Below are 12,932 nucleotides of genomic sequence, written 5' to 3'. Positions count from 1 at the left end.
TGAATCAGGGGTCCATAAGAATGAACAGAAATAACATTTAGGCTGCAACAATGGATTAGACTGTTTCCATTAGTGATGCATCTGCAAAATGTTTTTTCAAATATATTCAATTAATAGTGTAAAAATGCTTATCACAACATGATGTGCAGACAAAAGATGATGTCCTGGCTATTCAGTTCCCTATAACCATAACACAAAGACAAGTGGAAAATCCTCACACTATTTGGTGCTTTAAATGAAAAATGACTAAAATGATTAATCGATTAGGCTATACAAAATAGCTGCAGATTAAGAGGTAGTCGGTCAACTAGCCCAATTGATTAATTGTTCCAGCTATAGATAAGATATTTTATAGGCGGCGCTATATTGATTACAATAATAATAAGCTGCTTTATCTATTATGACATTATTTTATTAATCTAATAACTGTAGTGCAGTGTGTTTTACTGTATTCTCCTCTCATTTATTATTTCTCAGCATGCTGTGTAGCCGCACACCGTCGCAGAGCCCGGCCTCCATGCTCAGTTTCAACCCTTCACCATTGTTTATTATCGTGACACCACTGCCGTTACTTCCGGGTAGGGCTGGAGTCAGCTGACCCAGAAGCGTCCAATCAGAAGTCGCTCGCTGTTGTAAATACCCTGTTGTTCTGGGACGGCGTGCATAGAGGTAGCAGCACCTGAGCAGCACCGAGGAGGAGACATGACGGTGGAGACGAGAGTCAGCGGTGAGTCTGTCACTTATGTAACCGTTAGCACGTCGGTGGGGTCGGTTTGTGTCACGGTTAAGGCTGTAGTTGCTTTACAGCTGCTCCAGCTCATGTTTTCAGTGAGAGACAGCACTGTTTATAATCTGTAGTAAAGTAGCACGACACTGTTTATTTTCATTGAAGTAGCCTAGGACTTTATTATTTAATATTCTCAGGCCTATATGTGGCTTACATATGACTGCATGAATTTTTTTGTTTCGACTGTGATTTATTATTTTAGTTTTCTCAATAAATTTAGTGTAACAAAAGTATTAGTTCCTAAAATGTTAAATGTCTACTCATTTAGTATAGGCCTAATAAGCTGCCAATAATAAAAGTAGACACCATATTCTCATTTCTTATTGATTATTATTGTTAATTCAAATCAAAATCCTCATCATTTTGTATTACTCACGTATCCTAATGCTTAAGCACCTGCCTGTGATATTCCTAAAAGATGTTTCACTTAATTATCCCCTCCAGACACACAAAAACACTGTGTTGATTGATGATGTGTGTCCCCATATGGTTGTTCTTTAAAAAATATGGATTATGAATATACAAACGTTTCAGACTCAGAATCTGCTTTATTCGCCATGTATGTGCAAATATACAAAGAATTTGACTCTGGATTTTTTCTCTCCTCTCTCAAAAAGCACAGAAAAATACAAAATAAAATAAACAATACAAAATAAAGTCTTCACCAATGCAGCCTAGGTGCACTGGTTTCAAGTTCTCACGTCACTATTTTGTAAGTTGTATATTAAACCACCACTTAGTTGGTCCAGTCCCAGTCTGGTCAGACGCGTCCATGAACTGATGAAGCCTCTTGGATGAGAGGTGAAACGTCTTCCTAGACAAATAACCAAGTCCAGTTGTTTTTGACTGAAATGGCTTCGGGGATAACGATGACCTGGACAAATGAGAACATACACAGGCGTATTAAACCACACTTTCCTTCAAAACCAGTTGTCATGTCACAAAATGATCATCTTCTACTGTCAAACTCAAGTGTGCATAAGCAAAACATGTTTTTGAGTGGAGGGAAGCTTCAATAAAGGCATGGGTGTTTAACTTACAGCCTTCTTCTGGTATGTCAATACCGTTTTGTTCCTTTTGTTCCCTAAACTTTCTATTTCTGGCTGAGTGAGGGAGAGATACAGTGGATGTAGGGCAGGTTGTTATCCCCAAGAATGTGACTGGAAAAAGTGCTCACTATAACAAGAATGGATTATAATAGGATTATGTATAATCCTCCAGCTATAAATTTTGCACCAGTCTACACAGCACTCACATGATTATTGTTCCATGGAAGGAATTTTTTGAAAAAGCATTTCGAGGTGCTTAGACTTATTAATTTATTAATAATTAAGCTTTTTGTGTTAGAATAATCAGTGGGGGTTCAGTATGAGGCCATGTCTGAAGCATCCAAATAGAGTTTTATGTATGGACTCTATTAAATATGTGTTAATTATCAATAATAATAAATACACTGTGCCTTTTGTTAAACTTTGGAATAACAAAAACTTGATCATCATCATAAAAAGAGAATAAAATACTCTTTTTGATATACACTATAATTTTAAAAGCCGGTTTGGATTCGGCCACATTACTTTAGAATAAACAGAAGAACATTTAATCTTTGATCCTCTGCCATCAATCATTTGGGGGAAACACAGATACCCCCGTTTGCCTCCAAAATAATCCATTTTAGTGTAATTTTAGGGGATTTTAAAATCTGTTTTGTTGAAATTCAGTTCCATTATTTATTTGTGACGATACATGATGTGGTAACCCCCTATTAAACATATGCTGTAGTTATGAATCTGTTCTAATCCTACCTGGAAAATAAAAAATAACCAGTGTTTCTTTTATTGTGTTTACAGACATAAGGGGAGCCGCCGCAACAGGCAAAAGCAGCAGACAGGTAAGAACACTTGAATAATGTCTGCTGTCGTCATAATTGAATAGATGATCTAGGAACACGATGAGTCACTGTCAACACACGCACAACCCTTTTGTTGGGCAGGCTAGTCTTTGTTAGGCAGAAACCAACAAATAATATCTATTCCAGTGCGATAACCTCTGTGACATACATGAAAAGTTAATGTTGTGTAGATTTGAGCCCTTCAGTGTCGTCCACTGACTATAGGATTCAAGCTCCTTCCTGACCACCACCAATTAAAGTGTGTAAAACCTGCCTCCAGATGCTTCAGTGAGCGATCCTCCTATAATCAGTTTTAGTACCTGTAGATCAGAGTATTCCTGATATTCAAAATGATTAAATCAGCACAAATTGGCACGTCTTCATAGAACCTGCATGGGCCTAGCTTCTTTTATCCCACGTTGAATCTGAGACGGTCGCTAATGTAAAACACATTGGTGTTATGGTTGGTCAAAGCACACATTGGAAGCTCCTGGAAGTCTGTTTAGATGATCTGTGTGTAGTTTGTCTGCATGGTCATATGGTTGATTTTATTCATTAATCATAACCAAGTGGCCATCAGTCAAATCTCCGCTTATCAAAACAAATCAATTCAATTGTTGCAACGGTAAACTCTGAAAGGACATCCAGCCTTTTGTCCGTACTTGTGGTTGACATTGGAAACACCTGTTTCCACCTGTTCTAAACATGTGTCAGCACGCTCTGTGACTTTAAGAACCGGGTGGACTTGACAAGCTGCATTTTTTCCCCCCTCTGGTGCAATTTTAAGGAGCCTGCAGGGAACTAAGGCTGCGCTCACACTCAGGTGAAAAACATGAGTCACATGGAATCTGACCTTTCATCTGTGGTCCTAAATCACATACAGCTCTGATGTTTTGATATGCAGGGAGTCCTGTTTTCCAGGTCTGGAATAGGCTTTAATTTGAATATACTCTTTGAAAAATGCATGATTTTCAACATTAACTGGTGTTTCATCTACACAATCACTCATGTAAACGAATCCCTGTAGGCAATGATAAACGCTTTGAGGGTCTGTAAAATGTTTGAGTTGGGTAGAAGAAGAAGAAGAATTCCTCTATTATTCCCGCAACGGGGAAATTCTATTTTTTCACTATTATTATTCATGTTACACACCCACACAGGCCCGATATACACACACATGCACAGACAGGACCTATATACATGCAATTAATGGAGAGATGATGCTGCCAGTGATCGGTGACATATTAAACACACTGACCAGTTTTCTCAATCTCAATTGATGATGTTAGCTCTACAGGAAAAAGATGAATGGAAACATTGTTTTCTCACAACCCCACAACAGTCCAGAACACCCCCATCTCCCCTCCACTGTCAACTGTGTTAGGGGTTCGGTGCCTTGCTCAACAGCACCTCGGCAGTGCCCAGGAGATGAACTGGCACCTCTCCAGCCACCAGTCCACGCTCCATTTATAATCCACATAGGGACTCAAACCGTCGACCCTCCGGTTCCCAGCCAAGTCACCTATGGACTGAGCTACTGCCGCCCCCAATACCTTGAAAATGCTTGAATTGTACTTTTCAAAAGTTGTACCAATCCTGTTTGGTTGTTAGCTTAGCTCTTGTTCTTATGTGCATGCTGGTCGGTTCAGGACTGTGAGTAGTTCACACTGGAATATGATATTAGCCGAATGAGACAAATAGGTGAACAGCCAAACAAAACAATCAGATCTGAGCAATAAATCTGTATTGAGGACAAAGGCCTGCAGTGTGAATGTGGCCAAAGAGAGGATGGCCGATAATGGAGCCATGAGAGAGTGCAGTCCAGTGGGGAAATATTTACAATGTGTTTGTGCGTCATTTTGGGCATTTTTGCCACTGTTGCCATGGCTGGGCAGAGGGCAGCCTGGTAAAGGCCGGCATTTGAGGAGGTCTGGGGAATATGACATCAATCCCTGGCCTAATTCCTGCTGAGTGAACTGATCCAGTTTTCTCTCAGTGTGGCTGGCTCATGGATTTAGCTTTCACTAAAAGCACTGTCCGTCACGTTTGTGCATTTGACACATTTAGAATTCAAGATACTTTTATCTGGATCATCAAATTGGCAAAATTGCAAGAGACACAAAATTTGTTTATATGTTTATGTTTCTGTTTATACATGAACATTGAAAAGCATAATGTGATATTGAGTTACTGTCTTGTCAGTACTGTCCACATTCAAATTCAGCATTGCAGTCACAATACAGACTGTGACCTATAATGGCTTTGATTACGGCTTTATTTATCATGGCTCTATCATTCCTGCACACCTTTCCTCCTACATTTAGAGTCAAATGAGTGCATTATTATGGGAGTAAACATGTGATGTGACTCATTTTGATTGAGAATACACTACAACTCTGCACCACAGTACTCTTGATCATCAAGTACAAAAACCATTAAAGCCTAAGGTCTCATTGTCCATGTTACAATAATATGCTTAAGACAGACATGAAGGAGATACAGGCGCATCACTGTTTCTCCCTTGCTGGCCGATTTATTATGGTGCTCACCCTTATGGAAACAGTGAGTCTTCTTTGTGTAGATCAGTGTTTCAGCTACACTGCTGCTGTCCTCACTGTTGTTTATAGAGGCATTTCTGCACCATAAGACATTTCTGTGGGAAAGGCGGATGTAGCTCGACATCACGAGCTTGCACAGTATCATCGGAGAGTAACAGAGAGGTTCATACATTATTGTTGCTTTCTCTCTGCCCAGGAGGGCCCCGGAGGACTGTGGGACTCTGTGAAGAAAGCTGCAGTCGTCATCGGATCGGGAATCTTATTCTTGGCCGCGTTCGGGAACTCGCTCACATGGTAGGGTTTCCTTACAGGTTACAGTGTTACAGTTCAACAAAAACCTGAGGAGTGGCAAAGGTCACAGGTTTCTACATCAATGTACAATTTCAAAAAAAGTTGAAGGTTGGTGTTTGACAGTGATCCCCCCCCCCCAGGCACCTTCAGAGATTCTGGGGAGCTTCAGGAGATTTCTGGCAGAACCAGTGGACGAAGCTGCACATGACTTTTGAGGGTCATGACACTACTTTGTTCTTCTTGGGTAAGAAATAACAACAGGTCAGGGCACACTCACACTATGCTAATCTACCATGCTTCTTGCCTGCCTATACGTGCGCGCACTGGTGCTCGTACATGTGCAAACGTGCTTTACAAAAGCCTACCTCTCCCAAACGGCCCGTGGACGGCAAGCGTGTGCACTCACACTGGTCAAACGAACTAGACTTTACCCGTGAAACCTGTTTGGGCACGGTACGGATGGACAGTGTGAGTGCGCCCTTAGTTTTGTGTATCTGTAGAGCATTCTTTCCCAAAGTTATGGTAGGAACCCAACTGCAGAATAAAATGTAAAACTATTCTATGTTATGCGAGTTAATTTTTCTAACTAAAATAGGACAAAAACGCTGGTCTGCTCTGCTCAGAGACAGTTTACATCCCTTTGAGAGGAGAGAGAGGATTGGGACCGTTTTTTTTCCTACTGATTCCTTCACTCCGATCGCGTGAATTCATGGTGTATTTTTCTAATTGACACTAAAATTCCCTTTTGGGTCTCGAGCTGAAACAGTTTGTGAACCCCTGCTGTGGAGGAATATTGTCCACCTGAGAGACTGTTATTGACAGTTTTTATGAGGGCTGTCTTCTGTGAGGCCAAATCAAACACACGATATGTTTCCTATATGATAACAGAGTGGATGACCTGCTTCGTATCAATACATTTTTTCATTGTTGTGAAACACTTGGACGTGGCTGGCTTTCTCTCTAGTCGTTCCTTTTTTTTCTGCCTCAACATTTTAGGTTTTTCACACTTTATTTTCAGAATTATGAGGCTGCACAAAAGACTATCTTCTTTAGTATGTGGACATGACCTCTGCACTCACTCACTCTTATGATGCAGCCATCATGTGGTTGTTGTTGTTGTGTGTTTTGCCAGTCCAAAACAATATGCATTATAAGACAGGGCGTATATTGTTTCCAGTGTAACAGGTTAGGCAGTTTTTCCAAAGTGGTTTTGTAACGTAAGCACAAAGGAAGTCACACAGTGCAATAAAAAAATGTCTCACAATGTCCAGTCCTGTTTGATATCTGTGATAATGTTAATTACCTCTGATTGCTTGTATAGTCAGATAGGAAATGAAATGCCAAAGAGTAAACTTTTCCTAAAAACATCAGCATGTTTTTTGCAGCTTTGATTTTTATTTCAAGTTGTGGAAATATATGATCTGCATTCGCTGAGATTCCAGGTCAGGAGACGCCATGGTGTCCCTCTCTAACGGCAGCCGTGTTTTTCTGAACAGGGACGATGTTGGTCCCCACTCTGGTGTTCGGGGGGATAAATGCCCTGCTGCTGTTGGTGGACACCACTGGGAAACCCTCCTTCATCACCCGCTACCGCGTCCAGGTGGACAAGAACAATCCGGTACGTCCTGTGCTGTTACAGTATCTCCTCCAGTTTCACTCAACACCACCACTGCTTTTACTGAAACTGCTAGAATATGCAGCTAATTATTTAAAATAGGAACTATTTTATGTCATCGTGACGGAAAATAAATCTAAACACTTTAGACGTTTTCAGTTGTAAGACATTTTTTTTGTGGAAAATATATTATAAGAATATATTAAAAAAAGTATTATATATTTTTCAATGGTAATTTAATAGAGAATAAGCTTTCGGACATTATATACTATATAATAATATTCACATTGATGGCATCAAAAATACGTATCAGGGAAGTGACACAGGGAATTAATGAATAAATTACGTTTTTTTCCCAAAAAAACAAACAAAACATGACTGAATAGGCAATAAATAAATTCTTATTATATTTTTCTGTATGTTAACATTTATACATATACTGTTTTTCCTGCATTTATTTCCAAATTGGTTTATTATTTTTTACATTTCTCCATTTATTTCTGTTGATTTGTATATTTATTAATTTATTTATTTCCTGTTTTACTGTTTCGCCCCAATAAATAATACATATAATATATATTATATATTATATCTATCCTTCTGTCTTTTAATAACGATATCTTCAGATTTATTTATCTGCCATAATAAACACAAGGACACTAAAAAATATGTTATTAATGAAAATCCTGTGTGTTTGTTGACATGAATGCACGTCCGTCAGTGTTGCTGATGCAACGTGTCCATCTGACCAAAGTCCTCTCACTGTGTTTGATTAACGCATGGTTGATGGACACTGCAGAGATAAACCCTGACATTACTGATAACCAGGGCTGGAAGGTTACTCTCAGACTGTTTCTGGTTCTAATCTGTGAAAGATAATGAAGAATCTGACTCCAGAGTGCAGAGGAAGCTCATGTTCATGGATTGAATAGAAAAATCAGTCACTTTCAGGTGCATTTATATAATCCATACTTTCCACATGTGCGGGGTTTCCCATCCTTATGGGGTGACAGTAACTTCATAACATTTTTATTGTGTCGTAATCATCTTAAGCTGATGGCAGCCATAAAACGTTTTTATCATCATATTATGATGAGCTAATCTTCGGCAATCTGCTGAGTCATAGTGTGTGTCCTGTGGTCTTTCTATGGTCCCTTAGTCTGAGCCGAGATATTGACGCTCGGTGACCGATGATAACCTGTCTTAACTTGAACCCTATTAGTCATAAACAAAGCCAGGATGTGCTGCTGAGTAGAAACAGTCCGACTTTTATCAAGCAATCTATCTATGTATCTTAAATGTGATAATTGAAATTGCACGTCAGAGCCCATGGATCAATCTTCAGATAAACTTTCTGAGACAAACGTTTTTAGCTGACAACACACACTGAGGGGTAAAACCACTATGCACTAGTTAAGCCGTTTTGTTCTGCACAAAACCAACCAAACCCCGAGTGCAGCTTGCTCTTTTTATCATGCATGAAAATTAGAACCTAGAAATAAGCTTTTTACGCAAATGAATAATGTTTGAATTGTACTTAGCAGTCAGTCTCATGGTCCTGGTATTGTGCGAATGCTGGCTCACTGTCATGCTGTCATGAGTTACTCGGACACTTGAACGTAACGGAGCAATCGTTCATCCTACTAGTAACACCTGTGCTCGACTAGACAAGTCAAAATACTGTTAAAAAGGCATATTTATAGGTTGTTGTTGTTGTTGTGTTAATACTTTTGTGAACACTTAATTAAGTAATGACAAAACCGTACTGTAAGTGTGCTCAGGTTCACGTACACATACATGTGCTCACACACAGAAAAGGTCATCATGATGTGTCTATGTGTTAATAACCAGGGTCCAAAGTCTCGGGTGGTATTTACACACAATCTTATCTGAGAAGCATTGTTTTTTATGCATTTTGGGCTCATTCTTTTCCTTAACATGTCATCTTTAGGACTAGTGGAAAGAAAACACCCCTTCCAGTTTTATTCCAATCTATATTCTGAATGTTTTACACAGGTTTTTTTCCATATTTCATTCATGGCTGTTTTTATATGGATAAAACATTCGCTTCTGGTGGCAAAGCAAATGTGTGTGGAGTTCAACTTTGGTGAACTTTGACCAGACGTGTTATTCATAAAAACATGGTGAAAATCCGTATTTTCTGATTAATGGCGTGATAAATAATCTTTTCTGTCAAACCTTTGATTCATAAATGTCAACAAATTATATTTTAAACATTATCCAGTGTTCTCATGTCTGTTCTGTAAAAGTGTGCAAATTAGCACAAATTGAATAGATAATGTCTCATTTGCAAATGTAAACGTGATATTTCAGAACTTTTAATACAAAAAATAATTTGTCTTAATGTATGTTATCAGATGGGGAAGTTTCATGGTGAAATCTATTAGTTAAAATGTAAACCTTTATAGTAAACCACAGTAAACACACTTTTTATATTAAGTATATGTAAATGGATAAATGATAAAATGAATAAATATGCGATATCACATCAGAACGCAATAGAAAACAAATAAGATAAACAGAGATACGGGGGATAATCACCTAAAACCCATAAAGAATAAGTTTTGAGGCGATGACCAAATGAACCCCAGACGTTTGAATGCTTCAGACAACAAAAACACCTCATGTTGACCCTATTTACATCTCATTTCCTTAAAAAGAAACTTGTCCTCCGGCACTTTGAGCACTCCTTAAAGGAATGTACTTAAATTTGTAATGACACCTAGCTCCTTGAATTCCCTTATGCTTAGAAAGAAAGAAAAGTGATGAAGACACGTCTCTGCCACACCAATGGAATGTAACGTAAATTCATAACATGTGTGCCATGAAGTGCCTACTTTTGACATGACTTTTCTCCCCGTCCTCCAGGTGGATCCCGTTAGGCTTCGCCATCTGCTGAAGACGATCCTGTTCAACCATGTGTTCATCTCAGGGCCCATGGTGGTGACCGCTTACTATCTGATGACCTCCAAAGGGAACCCCTGTGGCCCCGAGCTGCCCACCTTCCACTGGGCCCTGGCAGAGCTGGCTTTCTTTGCCCTCTTGGAGGAAGTTATGTTTTACTATTCACACAGGTTCGGATCATTTCAATGTATTATTTACACATGTGCTTTGCTTATTGTCACATGTTAAAATGTCTCCTGTGGTAAAAAGACAAGCTACAACACTTCTAACTCATTTGAGATTCACTTTTACACCTTTCTGCCTTCTAGTGGTAGAAGGATGAAGATATGAAGAAAACAAACAAAAACAGATATTTGACTGTATATTGCTAAACTATATTTTTACCAGGGTCAGAGAATAAATGCAAAATGTAATTAATAATGAAAGTGAGTGACCTTTTCATCTGGTAGCAACATGAGGGTAATTCATAGTCTTTATCCAAAAGCTATAACAGTGCTTAAAACTGCAAATACCTTTTACTTATGATGGTACATGATGCTCAGGGTCTCTGCAGTCTACTGTTTTTTGTTTTGTCTCCTTAAGCTGCTTGTGTGTGCGTGTGTGCGTCTATTCTATTTGATGCTTTTAATGTTAAATTATTTCTGCACTTTTAAGGGATTGTATTGTAAATGTCGTTGTACTGGTACAATTAGCAAATGTTAGCTGACTAACACACTAAACAAAGATTGTGATCATGACAGACACCATACCTGCTAAAATCAGCATGCTAGCATTGGCATTGTGAGCCTGCTGACACTAGCATTTAGTGCAGCCTCATGCAGCCGCTGGCATGGCTGTGGACTCTTGGTGTCGTTGTTAAAAATATATCAGAGGTTTACTTGATGGTGGTATTATTTATGATCCTCGTCTTCTTTTCTCTCAGGCTGTTCCATCAACCCAGCTTCTACAAGCGTTTCCACAAACAGCACCATGAGTGGACCGCTCCCATTGGAGTCGTCTGCATCTACGCTCATCCTCTGGAGCACATGGTGAGTGACCCTCTCCCACCCTCTGTTCTCAGTCAAGTCCTTTAGGATTTGAGCATTGTGGATCCCTCACTGTCAATGTTCCCCCGCCATTAAAAGCAGTGTGTTGCTCCTCCTTTGCTGTTAGATTTCCAACATGCTGCCAGTGGCACTTGGGCCGGTGATCCTGGGCTCCCACCTGACCACCACCTGCCTGTGGTACTGCCTGGCTCTGGTCAGCACCACCATCTCCCACTGTGGATACCACCTCCCCTTCCTGCCCTCCCCCGAGTTCCACGACTTCCACCATCTCAGGTGAGTCGACCTGTCCAGGACAATCATTTATCAGTGTTGAACACAACTGCATGAAAATGGGATAAAAAAACAAAAACATACAGTACATAGTTAAACCATTTCTTCTTTTCTTTTCTTTTTTTTACTTGGAGAGATTCAAAGACTGCATTTGTATTTTGCTCTTGACTTAATACTGGACAGTGTTGACATGAGATAACGTATAACCCTACTTATATTTAATATGTTATTGTTGACAAATCCCACGAAAAGCCTTGATTTCTTCTGAAGACCTAAATCTTTTTAATTCGGTCAAGAATATATGCTTTGCAAGACATTCTTGTTCTTAGATCATTGTATGTAACCACACGCCCTTCCTTGTCCTAGGTTCAACCAGTGCTTCGGGGTGTTCGGCATGCTGGATCGTCTCCACGGCACCGACGCCAAATTCAGACAGACCAAGCAGTATGAACGCCACGTGCTGCTCACCGGCCTCACCCCTCTGAACGAGAGCATCCCTGACACACCCAAGAAGGGCCAGTGATGATCTGTCAACCCCCCCGCCCCCAGACCTCTAACCTCAGGCCTCGCCAAGTCACATAGGGAGAAAAAGGCCTCCAAACTTAAAAGACTGTAATATTTGAATGATTTTGAATCCAAATCTGTTGATTTTTAGACTGTGAACGTCTGCCCACACACTGTGGCCAAGAACCTCACACCCGTTCTGTTGTTCCATGTAGCACTTTATTAGACAGGCAGATCCTTGATAAGGTAAATGTAAGAATCTGGTGATTGATGCAGGTGAAAACCACTCATCCCACTCTGCTGCACTACCTTCCGTCTCAGGTTATTTGTTTTTCTCAGCTTTCCAAACATGAACATCCAGCCGCCTCCACCCATTAAACCTTGTGTTTTTAGGGTGGTTTGCTGGCACTGATTCAGATTTCCACTTGTATCGTCCTCACCTGATTAAACTAATGAGCAGTGATTATTATATGATAATAATTCTTGGTCTTAGCCAGTCCTAAACTCTTCTGCTGCGTTTACCTGGTGCTCGGACAGAAGATACAATTGCACTTTTCATTTCAGCCACACCAAACACATCCTTAAATGTAAAATGTTTCTCTGTCTTACAGGAGGCCTCAGTAATTGTTGTGTAATAAGACATGAATGCTGAAAAAGAGACTTCCTACTGTGATTGATGCAATGTTAATATTTGAACTGGACTGTTTTAATATTAAAACATTTTAAGAAGACGTGTGTATGATCCTTTTTATCTCTATTTTGCTATGGTCACAAAACACACTATATTGTCACTTTAGCATAGGCTATACAGGTGTGTATCTATATACTTTACAATGGCATGCATGTCGTTTCTTCTTTTTTGATATCCATTACTTTCACTGACAAAGGAAGTTCCTCCTTAAAGGGATGGTTTCCCCCCAACATGGACAGAAGGTAAGCTGTGCAGAAACGCTTTGGGAACCACTGCTAGGACTTTTGTGTGACATTTTTTGAAGGATTATAATGTAACTTTTTTATGACATGTTTTGATGACAAGCTATGATTTGAC

The 12,932-nt window shown here is 39.7% G+C and overlaps 1 protein-coding gene across 1 annotated transcript; it reads left to right on the top strand.

Annotated features, from left to right (window-relative positions):
• Positions 1-615: 615 nt before the first annotated feature.
• On the top strand, positions 616-12,580 carry faxdc2 (fatty acid hydroxylase domain containing 2). Its single transcript, XM_083926852.1, has 9 exons — positions 616-727; positions 2,635-2,675; positions 5,430-5,527; positions 5,665-5,768; positions 7,021-7,142; positions 10,029-10,234; positions 10,987-11,092; positions 11,217-11,383; positions 11,747-12,580. Exons 1-9 carry the CDS (start codon positions 703-705, stop codon positions 11,901-11,903), a joined length of 1,026 nt encoding a protein of 341 aa, XP_083782978.1. The 5' UTR covers positions 616-702; the 3' UTR covers positions 11,904-12,580.
• The last annotated feature ends 352 nt before the right edge of the window (positions 12,581-12,932 follow it).

This window comes from Echiichthys vipera (genome assembly GCF_963691815.1).
Source record: "Echiichthys vipera genome assembly, chromosome: 14".
NCBI classification, from domain to species: domain Eukaryota; kingdom Metazoa; phylum Chordata; class Actinopteri; order Perciformes; family Trachinidae; genus Echiichthys; species Echiichthys vipera.
Note: the sequence above shows the minus strand (reverse complement) of the source record. Positions and strands in the feature narration are given on the sequence as shown.

What these genes read in the sequence shown, in the direction of transcription:
- faxdc2 (XM_083926852.1), top strand. Translation starts at nt 703, where the DNA reads ATGACGGTGGAGACGAGAGTCAGCG. An exon ending in TTCGGGAACTCGCTCACATG is followed by an intron (nt 5,528 to 5,664) that starts GTAGGGTTTCCT and finishes CCCCCCCCCCAG; the next exon opens with GCACCTTCAGAGATTCTGGG. An exon ending in CACTACTTTGTTCTTCTTGG is followed by an intron (nt 5,769 to 7,020) that starts GTAAGAAATAAC and finishes TTTTCTGAACAG; the next exon opens with GGACGATGTTGGTCCCCACT.